Source organism: Caretta caretta, chromosome 6 (genome assembly GCF_965140235.1).
Source record: "Caretta caretta isolate rCarCar2 chromosome 6, rCarCar1.hap1, whole genome shotgun sequence".
Taxonomy (NCBI): domain Eukaryota; kingdom Metazoa; phylum Chordata; order Testudines; family Cheloniidae; genus Caretta; species Caretta caretta.
In genome coordinates this window covers 32,848,046-32,869,478 of record NC_134211.1, presented here as the reverse complement: position 1 = coordinate 32,869,478, position 21,433 = coordinate 32,848,046, and the positions used below count along the sequence as shown (strand labels likewise).

At 39.9% G+C, this 21,433-nt stretch overlaps 1 protein-coding gene across 5 annotated transcripts in view; it reads left to right on the top strand.

Annotated features, from left to right (window-relative positions):
• DENND5A (DENN domain containing 5A) overlaps positions 1-21,433 on the top strand; it is a 109,125-nt gene that overhangs the window by 37,373 nt on the left and 50,319 nt on the right. For all 5 annotated transcript variants that reach the window (XM_048855657.2, XM_048855655.2, XM_048855656.2 and 2 more), the window contains one exon: positions 5,173-5,360. In XM_048855657.2, coding sequence (XP_048711614.1) covers positions 5,173-5,360 — 188 coding nt within the window. The remainder of the gene's footprint in view (positions 1-5,172; positions 5,361-21,433) is intronic.

Genomic DNA, 21,433 nt, shown 5'->3' with positions numbered 1-21,433 from the left:
TACTTGATTTGAAAAAGCACAGAGCCACGTGGATGCTATGAGTAACAAGGAAACTACCTGCTAGCTGGCATTACAAAACAGTGTGGATGCACTTTTGTTTGATATAGTTAAATGGCTGCACATAGGGCAAACAAACTAATCTGATTGATCATTGTCATGTAGACAAACCTTTAAAGTATAAAAACATTCAAGTGATCAAAAAATATAACAAGTTAGTTTTTTAAGTCCGAATGCTTGCTTTTTCTGTTTGCCAGAAGCTGGGAATGGGTGACGGGATGAATCACTTGATGATTACCTGTTCTGTTCATTCCTTCTGAGGCACCTGGCATTGGCCACCATCAGAAGACAGGATACTGGGCTAGAGGGACCTTTGGTCTGACCCAGTATGGCCATTCTTATGTTCTTAAATACAAAATAACAACACCCTTGTATTTGTTGATAATTGTTGCCTCAATTCATGTTTGTTAGAAGATATATTTTTATTCAATGACTGGAGCAGTTATTTTTTCTTCAGATATTGTCAGTAAATTCTTAGCTTGAGTCAAAAATAATCAGTAACTATTGAAAAAGGTTTGTCCAACACTACTGTTCAGATGAGGCCTAGAAATGACTTTTTAAAAAAATGACAAGGTGGGTGAGTTAGTATCTTTTATTGGACCATCTTCTGTTAATGCGAGATAAGCTTTTGAGGTATGCAGAGCTTTTCTTCAGGTCTGGGAAAGGTATTCAGTATGTCACAGCTAAATGCAAGGTGGAACAGATTGTTTAGCATAGGTAGTTAACACTTTCTAGGAGACCATTCTAGGTGAAGTGGCTTTTTAACGTGTCTGCAGTCATAGGACAAAAAAGGGGGATTAGTGGGTTACAGATTATTGTAATAAGCCATAAATACCATGTCTTTGAGACCAGGATTTTTAGTGTCCAGCGAAGTTAGGAATTTAAGCTCACAGGCTCATCTTTTGAAGGTGTTGTGCAGGTTTTCTTTGAAGATGAGGACTAAGAGGTCAGGTATGGAGTGCTTGTTCTGTGAAGCGTTCGCCCGCAGGTGACATGAGGTTTTCGTGTCTCATCATTTTTCTGGGAGAGAGACTGGAGTGATTGTCTGACTTCACCCTGGGGTCGGTTTGTGGGAGATGAGGTTGTAAAGTTTCTCTTGGAGTTGCTTGGGGAAAGATTTGATGATATCCTTAAATTCCTGATTGAATTGTGGCGTGGGATGCTCTTTGAGTTTTTTGAGTTCTAGGTGTAAGTTGGCTGGCCTTGTTGATGTAGTCGTCATGGTTGAGAACTATGATGGCATCCCCTTTGTCTGCTGGTTTGATGGTTATCGGGTGATTGGATATCAGAGATCATATAGGTGTCCTCTCAGCAGTGGAAAGATTGTGGTGGATGTGATGTTTAGGGATTTCAAGTCCAAAACAACTTACTCAAGTTTTTAAGTAAGGATAAGCTACATCAGTGCCAGTCACTTCTTTTTTTACCCAGTGCAGTGCATCTATGCTAGGATGTGCTACACTGGTGAAATAAAAATCTCTGTGTAGCAAGGCCTTTCCACAACTTTTTGTTTAGTACTGTGAGTATGCTTGGTATTCCGGATTTTTCTTCGTTTGGTGTGTGCTCTTTGGAAACTTTTCACCAGAAAATGGAGGAAGGTGACGGGAAGTGATGCAAATGTCAAATACTTCCCTCTTCCACAAATGTATTTTTTATGTATCTGGTTGAGTGAATTAATAAGCTACATGCCACTTATGCAGAAAGTGTACCAAATACATATTTATGAATCACTGCATGTATGATGTAGAATATGGCAGAGATTTTTCCCCCCCTCACTCAATTTTTTTAGACCAACTTTAGTCTATCTAAACCTCTTCTTTTTCATCTTTCTTCTGGCATAATTGATAAACAGAAATAATTAACAAAGGTAAATGGGTTTTTGGTTACATGCAAGTCCTGTAAATAGTTTAGTCCACTAAACAGTAAATAAAGTAAAAACAATACAAAAGTAATACCTTCGGGTTAGGGCTTTTCCACAATGCATCTGTCAGTCAGGCTATGGGAAAGCAGAGCCAAGTGTGGAAGATATACTAGCAGGGTTGATTTAAACATCCTCTTAATTAAATTTAGAGATCAAAGGGGAAAGATGTAAAAATAATATGAAACAGATGTAGATTGGAGTTTCTGTTCTGTGGCAGCTCATTGTGGATTACTATTTATAGGAATAATATCAGTTTCCAGATAAAAATATTGAAGACATGTAAAAAAGGTCAGTTATTTATGGGATGAAAAGAGATGCACAAAATATTGCATTTGTTAAACAAATACGATAGGCCAATTCAGCCTTGCATAAGTGTGTGCAACTCTACTGAAGTCACTGAAGACTGAATTTCACCCTGGAAAGTCAGGAAATAACAATCTTTTAAAAAGCCATACATTTTGGAAAATGTACAGTTAGGGTTACAGAACAATTTTAATTATGCAGTCAGCACACCTGCAAGATATATCAGTTGTGATCCTCACAACTTGATCTCTGGTTGCAGGCTTCTTAAATCCAATATTTTTTGGAGGTAGCTCTAACTTAATGAAGCCTGGAGCATGTGGCTGCAGTTACTTGAAGATATGAACAGTACCACAGTTTAAGTAGCTAGGAATAGCTTGACTATCCAGGATGAAAGGTGACTGCATCCCTAGGTATCTAGGCAGCTGTGGCTGCTAAAGAAATAAAAATATTAACTATGGAGATACTGGTGTGTCTCCATAGTTAGACTAATTGGGAAGGTGAATGCTAAGCGTTATGTAATAGAGAGAAAACCCACTTAATTAAGCAGCAAGATTTTTTTATAGACTCATTATTTTGTATATTAGGAAATCAATGTTTTTAATTTGAGACTTGTTCTTTCAGATTAACATTCCCTCTCTGCAACTGCTGGACTCTTCAGTATATATGTGCCTGGCTGCTTTTAAAAATTCCCTTTAAAATGCAAAACATTAAATGGTAGAATGAAGTGGGGGTTTTTTGGGTTTTTTTTTCCAAACCCTCTTCCCGCCCATCTCTTGGTCACTACCTATTTGTCACTCTCCCTTGCAGTGAAGGTTTGATTAAGGTAAAGATCTGCAAGTAACTTTGTGCAGGCAGACAGACCCCAGTACCCAGACAGAAGTTGCAGAATCAGTATCTAAGATAGTAAAAAAATGCATTACATTTCCCTTGTAATCATGGAATGCACAATTAAGTCAGCAACTTTGTCCTTAACATACATCACAAGTTTTGCTTAGGAATCACATTGGTCTTTAAGCAGCTTTATATTCTGCAGTTTGAACATTGAGTAGGGCTGATAAGGATGGAATTGCAGCCATAACTTTGAATGCATCCGATGAAGTGAGCTGTAGCTCATGAAAGCTTATGCTCAAATAAATTTGTTAGTCTCTAAGGTGCCACTAGTCCTCCTTTTCTTTTTGCGAATACAGACTAACACAGCTGCTACTCTGAAACCTTGAATTTATGGACACTCAGTGTCTTAAAAAAAAAAAAAAAGATTCTTACTCTCTCCCTTTTGCCAGCTCCTTCCTCAACATAATGAGACTTGACACACTGTAGCAATTTTTGAAACCATAATGATGGGCTGTGTATTCAGATGCATTTCAAAATTTATATTTACTAGGTTTTGTAAACAGGTTGAGAAGAAGAAAAACCTCTTCTCTGAGGTTGGGGGGAAGAGAGAACTATTTTTTCCTCTTTCCTCATTATTCATTTTTTAAAATGCAGCTTCTGGCTAGAATCAGACATTGCTGAGGTGCCTTGAGAAGACTATTCTTGTGTTTCCAGCTTGACTGGAAGTGAGGATTATCTTAAGTCTTGAAAGCTTGTTGGTGCCTTTGCCAGCCCAGTTTACAGAGCAAGAAGTTTAGACAGATCAGCTAAACCATCTGAACTTTCCGATGCTTATCTGCGTTGAACCACTGGACCTTCTGAGATTCTTCCATTGCTAATACCTGATCAGTTTGTGTAAGGGTTTCAGAGCTATTAGGAATGATTAAAATCTCTTCCGTAAAAAGTATTTGCTTTGGCACAGTTTTGTAGTATGAATGCTTAATAACTGTCTAGTAAAAAATCCTTTAGAAATAGCTGTCAACAGCAGCATACTGGACATGTGTGGTTAATCACCTTCTAAAATCTCTCAGCCTTGAATGTTTAACTTATACTTCTGGCAAGAACTAGTGCTATATAATAATCAGTTGCAAATTCAAATGAAGCTGTTCCTGATCTCTGACCCAATTATTTGTTCACCATCAATGTTGTGCTTCTTGCTGTGCAAAATGGATTGCAGCAGTTTTTAATGAACACATTTAAAAAAAGAAAGTTGTTGCAGAGATACCAAGTATGTTGGGTTTCAGCCTGGTGCTAGCTTTTATAGTGAAGTTATAGACGCACAGCAGGTGGGAATTCGACTAGAAATACTGGAAATATTCGACTGGACTGGAAATATCTTATCCTGCAGTAAAACTACTTCCGTGCTCAAAGTGGTGTCCTGGTATCTGCCATTTTGGTTTCAATAGCAGAGAGTGACGAGATGAATGCCAGGACCAGCTTTTCTCATTGCTGTATGACTTTTAGCAGGACCAACATTTTTGTGTTAAGCCCTTTCTTAATTAACCATGTTGAACTCGTATCTGCAGAATTCACTGAGGTACAGAAGAATCTGTGCATTAGCATAAGAACTTGTGTAGATCAGTGATACTCAGACTGAGACTCAGGAGCTGCAAGTGGCTCTTTAATGTGCCTCCTGCTTCTCACGTGATATACAATCACCATGTGATTTATTTATTAACCAATCTTAAGTTATTAACCAAACAGGATGCTTTTACTCTGTTCTTAACCAATTGCAGAATACTTGGTCAGTTATTATGCTGTGAGAATTATATATATAGAATACACACAAAGGCGCACACACACATTTATACATAGAGAAGGAAATAATGAATTTAACCCCTGAACCACTGAGGGCCGAGTATCACTGGTGTAGATAATACACTGTGGGCTCTATGTGTCACCTTTTAGACAAACTGTTACACTTGGACTTTCTAATTCAAACTATATAGCATCCCATCAATTTGTTGCCTTGAGTTTAAGTGTATTTCTTTCACAAACATCTTTCTTTATTGTTTGACTTTTAGATTACCAGAGATTGATGACTGTGGCAGAGACCATCACAGCTCTAATGTTTCCATTCCAATGGCAGCACGTATATGTTCCCATCCTGCCAGCCTCTCTCCTTCATTTCCTAGATGCCCCTGTCCCTTATTTGATGGGCTTACACTCCAATGGACTGGATGACAGGTCTAAGCTGGAACTGCCTCAAGAGGTGAGAGAAGCATGGCTGGATTGATAGATATTTTACAGGGCTACTAGGTTATTTTGGTAGAAGTGAGAGAGAAACTGAGTGAACAATGAAATCTGTAATAGGGAGTGTAAGGTGGAAACACACATGGGCATTCCTATTTGCACTGACCTGGTGGATTTCATTGGGGATATCAGATAAAATCCATTCCAATGAAAGAGAGAAGTAAAACTCACTGTTTTGGGAACTTTCTTCTGTAGTAAAGTTAAACCTTGTAATCTACCAGCTATAGTGTATTAATGCAGTAAAGGTACTTGAAGAAAAAATACAATTTGACCTACAGAAAAGTCCATGTTTGTTTGTTGCTAGTTGACAGTAATTGTGTGGTAGACACTACACAGTCACAGAACAAAAAAGATTATCCCTACCCAAAGGAGATGACAGTCTAAATATGGATTTGGGGCCGCACAAATGGCTGCATTACATTTATTTTGTCCCCTTTACCCGCCTACCACCAGTTTACAAGCTCAACAGGAAAGGGTGGCATGGCTGGCTGTAGAAATCAGGGTGTGCTGTGACAGGATGGCCTTAAAAACTGTCTGAGACAGCACAGGGGAATGGCTGCAGGAGCAGGTAGCTGTCATCCTGAGGCTCCTAAACCAAATAGGAGCAGAGCTCCACTCCTGGTAGACTTGAACTTAACATACAGCAGGTACCTTCCCATGCTGTTCAATTCCAAAATCCTCAAGGGGATCTCCACCTCTGAGGTGTGGGAGAGCACCAGCGTGGCCGATGTCTGCTCCAGCTTGGGAGCCGTGTTGCATATTGGATCATATTTTAATCAATTAGTGCCATATAATTCATTCTCAAAAGTACTGGGAGTTTTGAACCCTAAAACTACATGCAAGGAGGTGTCCAGAAAGTGTTTGGCCATCCATCCTGCTCTCATATGACTAATGTATGGAAGCAATATGGAAGTCTGAACATATTGGCACGCGAGAGCACGTTACAGTAAAATAGAGACTTTCCAGCATTAATGAAAGTGTCTAAATGTCTTCTTAACTCATCTTGGTTTGGATGAACTGATTTTGGAAAAAGGCCTTGTGGCAGGGCAGGGGTAAAACCCCTTGAATGCCCTGCCAAAATGCTGGCTATGCCCTGCTTTCTGGTAGGGAAGCCAGGTGCAGGAGCCCAGGCAGTCAGCAGAGAGCCCAGCTGCAAGCCCTAACCAGGGCCTGCTCACAGCAATGACTTGAGCTAAGTAGCGGCAGCTGGGCTGAGGAAGGGAAGGGCTATAAAAGCCCCGGAGAAAGCTCAGTCAGGAGGCTAGCCTAGGAGGAGGTAGAAGGCTTACAGCTCTGTCTCCTCACCAAAGGCAAGGGGCCGTATGGGCCAGGAGACCCTGGGAAGGGTCTGAATTGGGATAGCTGTTGGGGGAATAAAAGGGACTACACGGTTGCACTGTAAATAAAGACACAAGGGTGAAGCACCAGAGAAGGCGTTGGGACTCTTCATTTGGCCGGCCAACACAGGGCACAGGCACGAGGAGGTGGAAGCCTGTGCAGACCCTGTGACAAGGCCTATTGATGTAAGAACATTTCGTTGTTTTATTCGTACAATTTCTTTACCCTTTTGCTAACAATGACCATCAATATTTTCTTTAGTGATAGAGGCATCTAGCCTTTTTCAGTAGACTGTTGCTTTCAGAATTAATACCTGTGAAGTGCAACTTGGACACTATGATCCAACTGGTGTTTAAATGCTAGTGTAGGCAGGACAAATCCATCCTCAACACTAGCTGAGTAGGGAATAGAAAAACATTGGTTATGGAATATTAATGATGAACAAAGAAAAGGGCCACGAGTTTATGGACATCTAGCTGCCTCTTTTTGTTTTCATTTTAACTTACATTTTTTCAACATGATAAAAGAGAAATCAGCAAGAATTTGGCAGAAAAATACATGCTTTTCATTATCCATCAGTGCAGAAACACAGCGTGACATAGAAAACTTCCTAAAAAGGCCTCTTGATATTCGAGAGGCGATTCTTCTGTAAATCTCCACTTCAGTCACCATGCCAACCCTTTGTTATTTTTATTCAAATCCATATGTCAACTAGTGTTTATAATAGTTTATTTTCAGTTGTTTATCTTAGGAACTGAAAAGTTAAATCTTCAGATACTGTCACATTCTTTTTAATAAACATTGAGTGATTTGTGTTTTTTTTCTAGTACAGCTAAGCCTATATTGATCTGTCTATTTTTGTTTACTCCTTGTTTATGCATCAGCATCATTAATGACACCAGCAGGAACATGCAGAACTTTGAGAATGGTCAATTACTTCTGCTAGCAGATGTTGCTCTTGGTTTTGTTGGGCCCAATGAATATAGCTAATACTGATTTTTTTTTCTTTTAGTTTTTTTTAGCTGCCAGCTGGAGTGAAATGAATGTGTGAGTCTGCATATGTGTATTAGTAATATATATTATTTATTAGTACATGGACTTTTTATTTATACAGTAACCTAAAAGTCAATGGTCCATAACAGGTGAAAAAAATATAGTCCCTTCACAATGGAGGAGGAGAGCTTGTCTTTAGAATCTGGAGAAAATTTCCCAACAACTTAACGTTAATAATTTTTAATTTCACATTTTGAATCTAAACTGTTTGACAAGTAAATGGCTTTCTGAAGGGCTTTCTCAATATTCCTAAAAGACCTAAATAGGAATATATCCACTCCCTATATGCTCAAAGTAATCCTTCTAGCACCTACATTTGGGAAGTTTTGTTACAAATAACTTTTGCAGAATTAAAAGTTGGTTTTCTATAGCAGCTCATAGATAAAACAGAATCTTCTGAGGAAAATGTAGTGTTGAAAGGGGTGTTCCAATGTAATTAAACCAGAGTTTGGAATAGCCTGGACTAAAACCTGGCTCCTCTGAAGCTTAAATGGTTCAAATTCTTGTTCACTCTTACACCCAATGAATGGACAGTACTTCATTCGGAGAAGTCCCACTGTGGAAGTACAGATAGACTGAATCTGAACTGAGTTTTATCACTTTGCCTCTACTGCTTCACTAGTTAGCTAATATTTTCTTAGCAGAAAGGAAGTTATGCCTCATCGGATGACTGGAACAAGTAAGTGTGGTCTCCACATTCCAAAAATATTTTTTCCAAATTAAGAAAAGCTGCAGTCAGTCCCAAAGTATGGCAGGTTTCCTCACCTCTTCTCCTGTTTAGCTGTGAGGCAGTACCATGTGGATATTTATAGGATTTTTGATATTCAGGTTCCATCTGAGTGTTTGGCTGCCTTTACAATTGTATTTTTAACTGCTCTGTCTGCAATCAAAATGTTCTCAGGTTTAAAAGAGGAAATAGATTTTTCTTGAAGGTAAACTGCTGGCAGATAGGAGGGAAGCTGAGGTGCCAAAACACTTTAGCCTTAAATATTTTTGCAACTTCCTTCCTCCACGTTCTCCATTTCCCTCTCCCCCCAGCGAACCATAAATTGGAGCTTCTTATTTTGTTCTCTGACTGTTTCCTCTTATTTTGGAAAAGCTTTGTTTCCAGCTGTCCTGCCCTGTGGCTTTATGTTCAAGGTTTGTAACATGAGTGGCCACTCCAAGTAATTGACTGGAAATATTTTCTGCGTTACTTTCAATACTATCGTGAGTTTTTTACATCACATATTTTTCTAATGTACTAGATCTAGTGCTCACCTCTGGTGATTTCGCACTTTAGGTCTTACAGGGTTGCTCCCCATCCAGGGTTGGCTGTGCTGCTCCATGTATGGAATCTAACTTCTGTAGTTTGCAAGAAGGCTTTTTATTTTGAGACTTGTTTTGGAGCTTGTTTGGGTTTTTCCTGAATTACCAGGAGTATTCTAAAGGTACTGCAAACTTCTGTGGTACAAATATACAACAGATAATATGAGTTGGGGGAAAGTAAATCAAGTTATTCTCAGGTGGGCCTGCAGAGCTCAATAACATGCATCTGTGTCCTCTCCCACTTGTTATGAATGAACGCTACATATAAAAGCAAACCTTGGTCTTTGGGTACAATGTACTTTTGATGTGCCCCAAACTGGGGAAAGAGCTACCCATGTATGTGAGTGAATTTGGAGATCTGCCAAGGTAAATCTACAGAGTAACCTTATTCTGTATGAATACATGTGCCTGCCCAAGAGGTGAAATTGAGAAGAAAAAGAGATCCATACTAAGGGTATGTCTACGCTATGAAATTAGGTCGATTTTATAGAAGTCGATTTTTCAGAAGCGATTTTATACAGTCGATTGCGTGCGTCCCCACTAAGTGCATTAAGTCGGCGGAGTGCGTCCACAGTACCGTGGCTAGCGTAGACTTTCGGAGCAGTGCACTGTGGGTAGCTATCCCACAGTTTCCGCAGTCTCCATTGCCCATTGGAATTCTGGGTTGAACTCCCAATGCCTGATGGGCCAAAAACATTGTTGCGGGTGGTTTTGGGTACATGTTGTCAGTCGCCCCTCCCCCTCTCCCTCCCTCCATGAAAGCAACGGCAGACAATCGTTTCACAGCTTTTTTCCTGGGTTCACCGCCCAGACGCCATAGCACTGCAAGTGGGAGCCCACTCAGCTCACCGTCACCACTGCTGTTGTGGGCAAGTCTACTGTGAGGGCTGCTGTGATCCAAGTAGCCAATGCAATCATTGACATTCTGTTACCAAGGGTAGTGACTCTGAGAAATGTGCAGGCCTTTTTAGATTTTAGGTGCATCATATTCCTGTCCTTTGTCACTGGTGAAGAAGTCTTGCAGGCGCACATTCCACAGGAAACAGCTCCAGGGCTCTTGCTTTTTTGCCTTGGCCAAACAGCAGCAGCTCCTGGGTGCCTTCACATCAATGGTGAACAGCTCCACTGCTTCCGCTGCAACTCTGCAGCAGATAGTGAAGTAGCCGTCCTCATCAATGGTCTTTTGCTCGCGCCACCGCTTCCGCTGCAACTCTGCTATCCTGATCTCCTGCGAGCTGGAGGCTTCTGCCTCAGGCTGCTCTCCCAACCGGCAGCACCATGCAGTTTCACCTACCCCAGCCTACTCCTTGCTCCCATGGCTCATGAAGCCTGGACAGTAGTAAGGAGCAGTTCAACTATAGGCTGAGCAAGTGCAGAATGGTGGTAGAATGTGCCTTTGGATGTTTAAAAGCTCGCTGGTGTTGTTGGTCAGAACCCAGCGCAACCAACATTCCCATTGTTATTGCTGCTTGCTGTGTGCTTCATAATATCTGTGAGAGTAAGGGGGGGACATTTATGGCAGGGTGGGAGGTTGAGGCAAATTGCCTGGCGTCCGATTTTGAGCAGCCAGACACTGATTAGAAGAGCACAGCAAGGCACACTGCATATCACAAGAGACTTTGAAAACTAGTTTCGTGACTGGCCAGGCTACGGTGTGACAATTGTGCATTTCTCCTTGATGCAAACCCGCCCCCTTTGTTGATTTTAATTCCCTGTAAGCCAACCACCCTCCCCCCTTCAAAATCAAGTAACTATTGTTTTGAAACCATGCATTCTTTATTAATTAAAAAAAATTGAGATAACAGACAAGGAAACCGCCAGTGGTTTTGGGTACATGTCATCAATGACCATTCCCTTGCTCCCTCCCTCCGTGAAAGCAATGGCAGACAATAATTTCTCACCCTTTTTCCTGGATTGCCTGCGCATATGCCATAGCATGGCAAGCGGGAGCCCATTCCATTCACCACTGCAATTGTGAGCATTGTAAACACCTCACATTTGCCCTTGGAGATTTTGGCATATATATTGGCATTACGTCTTTTGGAACGGAGTTCTGATAGCACGGATTCGTCTCCCCATACAGCGATCAGATCCAGTTCCCCCTGCTTTCGGGGACTGCATGGTCACCTGTGCTGATGAGCTCGCCATGCTGGCCAAACAGGAAATGAAATTCAAAAGCTCCCGGGGCTTTTCCTGTGTACCTGACTAGTGCATCTGAGTTGAAAGTGCTGTCCAGAGTGGTCACAATGGAGCACTCTGGGATAGCTCCCAGAGGCCAATACCATTGAATTGCATCCACACTACCCCAAATTCGACCCAGTGATGTCGATTTTAGCGCTAATCCCCTTGTTGGGGAGGAGTACCAAAATCGATTTTGAGCCCTTTAAGTCGACAAAAATCGCTTCATCATGTGGACGGGTGCAGGGTTAAATCGACCTAATGCTGCTAAATTTGACCTAAACTCGTAGTGTAGACCAGGGCTAAGAAAATGTTCATGCAGCTTAATGTGATCATTTATTTTGGAGTTTCTCGCCTATTTTTAAAATGTGTTGTCATTTTCTGTTTGGCACAGCAGGTGAGAGTTTTTGCCATGGATTCTATTAGTACAATCACAAAGATCAGTATCTGTTATCAGTATTTTTGGTACCAGTAATACCAGCAGTCAGCTTTAATATATTTGGAAATGCAGCTGCAGGCTGATATCAAAACTATGCTTTACTGTGAACATATACTGTCCAATATGCTCAGTTTTAAAACAAATAAAATAAAAAATACTTCTGCTTTTCAGTTCATACAACAGTGGAAACGTAAAGCAACTAAAAAATGGCACCATGCAGCAATACAAAAAGCCTTGTAGGTCCCAATTGTTGTATTGCGGCAAAAGCAAACTATTAATATCAGTAACAAAAGCAGTGGTGTAGCATCATCTGTTAGCTCAAAGTTTGGAACACTTTTCATATTGTACAGAGATCAGAATGATTACATCTAGGAGCTTATTTCCAAATCCTGCCTTTCCTTGACTTTTGAGAGTAGAAATCAAAATTTGTCTTACACCATGTGTGAGTCAAGAGGCGTCTTACCCAGTCATCAATTCATTGTTTTTTGAGTTGGTCACAAAAAACAGATTGACACACAGTTTGTGGAATTACAAGACTGAGCCTTTTATCTCTAACTCTTTTACCCATAGAAAGAGAGAGTTCAGGTAAGAAATATGAAGTACCTAATTTAGACAATGGAAGAGAACTGAGTTTTAAGAACTAGCTAGTCAGTGGTTTTCAAATGGAGGACATTTAAGAATAGAATCTTGCTATTGTAAACACAGTAGGAATGTCTACACTGGAGTTTTGAACTCTAGATTTCAGTTGTTTTCAACACTTCTGTGTCCAGGCTGGAACAAATGTTTGTGGAGTGTCCAGACTAGTGTTTACAAACATATTGGCTAACTCAAGTTAATTGGCAGTTAGCTTGAGTTAAGTCTAAAGGAGACAGACCTTGAGGATTATATTGGTATAGTTAAAGCAGTATAGCCCCCAGCTTTGTTCCAATATAGCTATTCTCGTACAGAGGTGCCAGTATAAATGTGCCCACTCTAGAACTTGTACTGGTTTAACTATTTTAGTTATTAAATCACAGGCCTAACTGCAGTAGTTTCAGTAGTACACAACTGGTGTGTAGACAAGGCCTTGGGTACATTGGAAAGTCAGCTGCAGAGGGTGAAATTCATTCAAGTTCCATAGGGTCTTGAAAGAGCCTGAATTCAGCAAAATCAAATAAAAGGAATTAAGGCTTTGAAGCTGTGTATATGGGGCTTAGACCAGCAATGTGCCAATAGTGCTATGCAGTTGCATAAAGATGAGCATATGTGCTTAAATATTTTGCTTTATTGGAGACAGAGTGCTCAGCATTTTTGCAGGATTGTGCCCATGGTGGGGGCATGGGGCTAGTGGTTGCATCACAGGCCTCTAAGGAAACCAGAGAAGGAAAGGGGAGGGGCTGTACAGGAAGACGCTTCTAAAGATTGAAGTGGAGGGAAGGACAATCCAGTTTACTGTAAATATTTTTACTGTTAGTGCTAAGAGTGTGGTTTGTTTATCAGTAATGTAGATCAGAGTGCTGGCTACACAAGCAAATCATAAAAACCTAGCATGCAAAAGCATCTGAATGTTTTCTGTGTTTCCTTTAATTTATCTTTTAAAGTAATTTGCTTGCTCAGCTAAATTGTGAGAATATTGCAAGAGTTTATCTGGGGCATTTCATAGTACAGGCTTAATTTGTATATTTCATTTCTTTCTGTGAAAAGAAATGCAGGGTGGAAAAGCACAGTGGCCATTCAAATAGTAATCATTTTGAAATTTCTGATGAGGTTGAGCAGGGCTGTTCAGTAAGTGCTGGGAGAGTCAAACACAAGTAGTGTTTGCTAAAATGCTTGTTTGGAACGATGTGGTGGTCCCTGTGATCTTGGGCAGATGTCGTTTCCTTTTCTGGTCATGTCAGAATGCGGAAAAGAAGATGACATTTTCACATTTGAAGGTGAAGTTGTGCCTTAGGCCAAAGCTTCTCCCTCCGCCGCCGGTGTAATGCTTGTGTCCATCGGCATTTAATCCCAACCATTGCAAAAATCTCACTTCTCAAACTGGATCTTAACAAGGGCCTTGTTTTGTTTTTTGTTTTTATTTTACCATTCCAAAACAAAGCTCTTTGTTTCTCTGAATTCCAACACATTAGATCATCTTGACCAAGAGCGTTACTTTGAATGCTAATGGCTGCTTTGTGTGTTTTTCCTATTCATTGATCGGATGATTTCTTGAGGATGTTGCACATTCATTTAGGACCCTGATTAGGTTGTGATGATGACCAATTTAAAGTCATTCCTTCCTCTCAGCTTTAAGACAGCCATTTGCAGAGTTAATTTCTTCAAGCTGCTGCCACCAGTAATTTTCCCCTGCAGATTCTGATTTGGCATAAAGAGCAGCAGCACTGTGAATCAGTGTAAATGGTCATCATGGATACTTGCAGGAATGGAAGAGAAACTTTCCTTGAAGCATAGAACCCATAAAAATGTTCTCTAGGCAAGACAACCTTTATGGGGCCAAGTTCTGCCCTCAGTCATACCATTGCAGTTAGCCTTTTAAATGGCTTCCCTTGTGTTGTAAGCATATTCAGTCTCTCTCATGTCTATGCAGAGACACCTGGGTGTAAGTGGCCTGATCTTGCATCTGCTATGCATGTGCTTAGTTCCATTGACTTGGGTGCATAAGGCTAAGCACATGAGTTTTTGCAGGATAGAGACCTTGGATACCAAGGTGAGAGGTGCCTTAAAAATGCTTCAGGCTACTCCTTCTGAACTTTCTTCATACTGTAACCCCATGTTGCCACAGAAGCATTTTTTTGGACCTTCTTCCTATCTAGCCACAATAGGAGGGGGCAAAGCAAATCTCTGAAGCCTGCTTGTGACCTCCCCTCCCCTCTTCCCTTGAGAGCCTGTGCTAGACAGATCCCCTGCTGTACACAGGCTTTGACTCTGTTTTATGTAGATACAGGAGAGGAGTCTGAGTAACATATGCACATTGTATGAAATGTTCAAAATAGAAGTATTTTTTTCTACTTTCAGCATAATGACAGGGTGGGAAGTTACTAATTGTTAAGTGAATGAGCTATTTTCTCTGCCTTTTAAGTGTCTTTTTAGGAAACATTGATGCATTTTCCTCCTCTGTTTTTAAATGGAACTGAAGGAAAGATATAGGCTTGATGCAGGAATTACTGAGTGAGATTTTTGGCTTGTATTCTATAGAAGAACAGTGGTCCCTCTTGGTTTTAAAATGAGTTTTGCCATTTACTTAATGAGGCTAGGATTTCACCATATGAATCTATGAAAATTGATTTACCCATCACACTCATAAGATTAATAGACTTGAAGCCCTATTTATTTTGGTCCATAAAAGTTTGATTACACTGTAGGCTGGACATTAAACTATAACATTCAAACCATATAACATTTTAGTGCTTCAGAGCATAGTATGATTGATTACTGCAGGAGGCTGGGAAGAACCTTTTTATTGGACAGTTGGGTGCAACGCTGGGTATGATGAAAAAAACCATGGCACTGAATCTCAGAGCCTGGGTTAGCTGACTCAGGCTCATAGGGCTTGGGCTTCAGGGCTAAAAATTGCAGTGTAGACTTTTGGGTTCAGGCTGGAGCCTGGGCTCTGAGACGCTCCTCCTAGTGAGACTAGAATCTGGGACCTGAGGCCAAATTACGCTGCCATGTTGTATCCTTTGGAGCCAGCCGTGGCCATGCCAGGGGTCTTTTTATTGTAATGTAGACGTACCCTAAGTGAGCTTTTTTTTTTTTTTAGTTGTCTTTTGAAGCATGAGGTAGTGGCTGAAGCTAGAGGCAAGATACTTGACAAAATAAACCAATAGTATGGCAAAGTAAATATGTTTGTGTGCTTAGTCTCTGAAAGCAGAGACTAACTTTGTGATGCCCTGTCAACAATTTTGCTAAGACAGATAATATCTTTCCATTATTTAAACTGAACTTTTAAAAGTTAGTTTTGACTTTTAGAAGTACATGTGTGCATGTGTGTGTATGTGTGCATAGCAAAGCAAGAGATGGCCCATGCATTAATTTCTGGAGGCTGGCATTGTTCACAACCCAGTCAGGCTATGCTCCCATGAGTAGGTCATCAGAGCTCTTTGAATGAATGGTGAAAACCTCTGTACACTTTTTAATTTTTCATTCTATAGAACATATCCAACTCTTAATGCACGTATAATTAAAAAAAGGGGGAAATCAAGTAACTACAAATGGATACAATGTCAGTTAATGGACTCACTGCCTCTTCTCTCCCACACCCTTACAAATTGAAAAATCAGCACTTTGCTAAAGATCCTACAAATGCATCAGTCTTGCAACACAGGGTGGATTGATTTAAATAAAGACAATTGAAGTCAGGAAGTGAAAAGCCTTGATTTTAATCATCGATTTTTAATCAACTTTTCCATTTGTATTTCTGTTACTTTCTAAAGGTGCATTCTCATTGGGTGATGAAATAAGAAGCGATGGAATGGATAAGACAGAGTCCCTCTGGGCAAAAATTACATTGGGCAAGAAAGCTATTAGAGCCTCCCCTGGGATAGTGCTTGGGGTGTGCTATAGACCGCCGGGATCTAATTTGGATATGGATAGAGCCCTTTTTAATGTTTTTAATAAAGTAAATACTAATGGAAACTGTGTGATCATGGGAGAGTTTAACTTCCCAGATATAGACTGGAGGACGAGTGCAAGTAATAATAATAATAGGGCTCAGATTTTCCTAGATGCGATAGCTGATGGATTCCTTCATCAAGTAGCTGCTGAACCGACTAGAGGGGATGCCATTTTAGATTTGGTTTTGGTGAGTAGTGAGGACTTCATAGAAGAAATGATTGTAGGGGATAATCTTGGCTCAAGTGATCATGAGCTAATTCAATTCAAACTGAAAGGAAGGATTAACAAAAATAAATCTACAACTAGGGTTTTTGATTTCAAAAGGGCTGACTTTCAAAAATTAAGGAAATTAGTTAGGGAAGAGGATTGGACTGAAGAATTTATGGATCTAAAGGTAGAGGAGGCCTGGGATTATTTTAAATCAAAGCTGCAGAAGCTATTGGAAGCCTGCATCCCAAGATCCGGGAAAAAATGTATCGGCAGGAGTTGTAGACCAAGCTGGATGAGCAAGCATCTCAGAGAGGTGATTAAGAAAAAGCAGAAAGCATACAGGGAGTGGAAGAAGGGAGGGATCAGCAAGGAAAGCTACTTTATTGAGGTCAGAACATGTAGGGATAAAGTGAGACAGGCTAAAAGTCAAGTAGAGTTGGACCTTGCAAAGGGAATTAAAACCAATAGTAAACGGTTCTATAACCATATAAATAAGAAGAAAACAAAGAAAGAAGAAGTGGGACCGCTAAACACTGAGGATGGAGTGGAGGTCAAGGATAATCTAGGCATGGCCCAATATCTAAACAAATACTTGACTAAAGAGGATCTTAGGGATAATGGTAGCATGACAAATGGCAATGGGGATATGGAGGTAGATATTACCATATCTGAGGTAGAAGTGAAACTCAAACAGCTTAATGGGACTAAATCGGGGGGCCCAGATAATCTTCATCCAAGAATATTAAAGGAATTGGCACATGAAATTGCAAGCCCATTAGCAAGAATTTTTAATGAATCTGTAAACTCAGGGGTTGTATTGTATGATTGGAGAATTGCTAACATAGTTCCTATTTTTAAGAAAGGGAAAAAAAGTGATCTGGGTAACTATAGGCCTGTTAGTTTGACATCTGTAGTATTCAAGGTCTTGGAAAAAATTTTAAAGGAGAAGGTAGTTAAGGACATTGAAGTCAATGGTAAATGGGACAAAATACAACGTGGTTTTTCTAAAGGTAGATCGTGCCAAACCAACCTGATCTCCTTCTTTGAGAAAGTAACAGATTTTTTAGACAAAGGAAACGCAGTGGATCTAATTTACCTAGATTTCAGTAAGGCATTTGATACCATGCCACATGGGGAATTATTAGTTACATTGGATAAGATGTGGATCAATAGGAAAATTGAAAGGTGGATAAGGAATTGGTTAAAGGGGAGACTACAATGGATCCTACTGAAAGGTGAACTGTCAGGCTGGAGGGAGGTTACCAGTGGAGTTCCTCAAGGATCGGTTTTGGGACCAATCTTATTTAATCTTTTTACTACTGACCTCGGCACAAAAAGTGGGAGTGTGCTAATAAAGGTTGCAGATGATACAAAGCTGGGAGGTATTGCCAATTTAGAGAAGGACTGGGATATCCTACAGGAGGATCTGGATGACCTTGTAAACTGGAGTAATAGTAAGGGATGAAATTTAATAGTGAGAAGTGTAAAGTCATGCATTTAGGGGTTAATAACAAGAATTTTACTTATAAGCTGAGGATGCATCGATTAGAAGTAATGGAGGAGGAGAAGAACCTTGGAGTATTGGTTGATCATAGGATGACTGTGAGCCGCCAATGTGATATGGCCATGAAAAAAGCTAATGCGGTCTTGGGATGCATCAGGAGAGGTATTTCCAGTAGGGATAAGGAGGTTTTAGTACCTTTATACAAGGCACTGGTGTGACCTCACCTGGAATACTGTGTGCAGTTCTGGTCTCCCATGTTTAAGAAGGATGAATTCAAACTGGAACAGGTACAGAGAAGGGCTACTAGGATGATCCGAGGAATGGAAAACTTGTCTTATGAAAGGAGACTCAAGGAGCTTGGCTTGTTTAGCCTCACTAAAAGAAGGTTGAGGGGAGATATGATTGCCCTCTATAAATATATCAGAGGGATAAATACCGGAGAGGGAGAGGAATTATTTAAGCTCAGTACCAATGTGGACACAAGAACAAAAGGATGTAAACTGGCCACCAGAAAGTTTAGACTTGAAATTAGATGAAGGTTTCTAACCATCAGAGGAGTGAAGTTTTGGAATAGTCTTCCAAGGGAAGCAGTGGGGGCAAAAGATCTATCTGGCTTTAAGATTAAACTCGATAAGTTTATGGAGGAGATGGTATGATGGGATAACATGGTTTTGGTAATTAAATATTCATGGTAAATAGGCCCAATGGCCTGTGATGGGATATTAGATGGGATGGGATCTGAGTTACCCAGGAAAGAATTTTCTGTAGTATCTGGCTGGTGAATCTTGCCCATATGCTCAGGGTTTAGCTGATGGCCATATTTGAGGTCGGGAAGGAATTTTCCTCCAGGGCAGATAGGAAGAGGCCCTGGAGGTTTTTCGCCTTCCTCTGTAGCATGGGGCTTGGGTCACTTGCTGGAGGATTCTCTGCTCCTTGAAGTCTTTAAACAATGATTTGAGGACTTCAATAGCTCAGACATAGGTGAGAGGTTTTTTGCAGGAGTGGGTGGGTGAAATTCTGTGGCCTGCGTTGTGCAGGAGGTCAGACTAGATGATCATAATGGTCCCTTCTGACCTTAGTATCTATGAATCTATGAATATGTTTTAATGGTTATAACTAAATTTGCACTAGATTTGGTACATCTTTTTGCTACTACATTATATCTATATAATTACTGAAGCCATTTTATAGTTTAATATTTTCAGACTCTAACTGTACATTTTTAGTGTAAAGCGTAAAGCTTGACCTAAAAGATTAGATGTTTTTCCCTGATTGTTTCTTTATATGGAAAAGCAGCCTTTAACTGAAAAGGTTTAAAAGAAGCTCATGGATTCAGCATATCTATTTTTTGTTTTTATGGTTAAGAGATTATAAGTCTAGGCCTTAGTGTATTTTTAAAAATAATCTAAAAAAGTATTGTTAAAATATCCATAAAAATCAGATTTAAATAAAAATTCAAATTTTTAACTTTGATTTTTACCCATCCTATTGCAACATGATCTGAAGACTACTTGAGGCTATTATACCTACCTTGATTCTGGCATATGACAGTTTTTTCAATTTCTAGCTATTTTCTTTCTGCAGTGAAATTTGAATCTAGTATCTTTAAAAGGCTTTTAAAATAGGGAAAACTGCCTTTCCTGTTTACTTTGAGGAATATGGCTCTGATTCCGGAAGGCATCCCTGTATAAGAAGGGCTCTTAACCAGTTGTTTAACTTGAAGCCTGTGTTCAAGTCTCCTTGATTTCAATGACACATAAGTGCTATCCTGAATGAGGACCTAAATTACTACTACTTATTACTTGCATTGCTGTAGCACCTGGGAGCATTGTTCATTAATCAGGACCTCATTGTGCTAGAAGCTGGAGAGAAACAGAACAAAAATCGGGAGAAATATTTGTTCCCTTTGAATATAGTAATGCAAATATTATACAACGCATGTTTAAGCATGAGCAAGCAGAAGTACTAGTGGGGTAAATATTAAATGGCATAGTAACAACTGGTTGTGTGATAACCAGCCACCTCTGTGGCTTGCATGTAGGCTGTGTGTATAGTACTCTGAAAAGAGCCTAATTTCTATACAGCAATTTGACTAGAAGAAGAAAATGTTTGCGAGATGAGCCAAACACTGGGCTTCCCTTGTGAAGAAAACTTCACATCTGGTTTGGCTTTTCCTTTATTGGCAAGAGGTTTTATTTTCTGGATTATGCAGGCACTCTGGTCTCTCTGTAATTAGGATGAAGCTGGCAGTCCATTATAAACCAAATATTTGTCCAATTCTCCTCCAAATACCCCAAATAAATCTTTCCCATACTAAACCAAGCCAATGTAAATGTCACATAGAGAATCTTTTGCTAGGGTGAAATATTGCTGAGAAGCGTAAGGAAAATTGGATGAGGCTTTTGTGAAATGAGGGGTAAAAGAAAAAAGTATTATTATTTTTTGTAAAAGTTTCTTAATGTGTAAGTGGCTTCTCACTGATTAAACAACTTGACAGAAATTAAATATTTTTTGTTCTGTTGTCCTGAGCAATTACAGGTAAAGTGGACTGGTTCTGAGATTTAATTATTTGTTCAGTACCCTGTGTTGCAAATACTTGTACTCTGCTTGGTAGGTATTTGCAGGATCGGGCCTTTAGTTGTTAAAACCTCTGATGCATATATGAGGATCACTGGGAAATTCCTAAATTCAGTCTTCTACTTAAAATACAAGAGCTTCCTAAATAATGCATCTGGGCCATGCTACATGGTTTCAAAGAAGCACATGGGAGCTGCTCTGCTGTCTACCCCTTCGGATGTAAACAGCTGCAGTTTGCATGTGTCTTAAGGCTAGCACTGGAGGCACTGTAGTGTGTACACCTAACGTTTATTGTGTTAAAACTACATTGGTACTGAACATAAGTCCAAACCAACACATGTGCCATTAAAAATTGCTTTTAAGGGCTGGAGGATGAACCCACACTAAACTTCATGGTACTCAGTTTATTTACTGCAGAATAACTATTTTGAGTCCATTGAAACACAAAAATCTTTATTGTGGAATCAAAGTGAGGGATCCTGACCATTACCCTGTGCACCTCTCACTGAAGATGGGATCTTAATTCCTTAACAACTCAAGTGTTAGAAAACCAGAAAATGTGGAGTTAGGGGTTCTCCACATACCCATTCTTTGTTTTATTATTTGTTAGGTAGGACTTAGGGGCCAAATGAGAATGGGAACCAATTATGCTAAGCTCTGTTCAAACCTAGGATAATACAGTCCTAGCCTCAAAGAGCTTACCTCTTAGAAGAAGGTTAGTGTTACAATATAAAAAACCCTACAAATGTTTTAAAAAAAAATCCAGGAAATAAGAAACATTTCCTTCATAACATAACCACACAAACTTAACTCTGTCCCATGGATGTCGAGA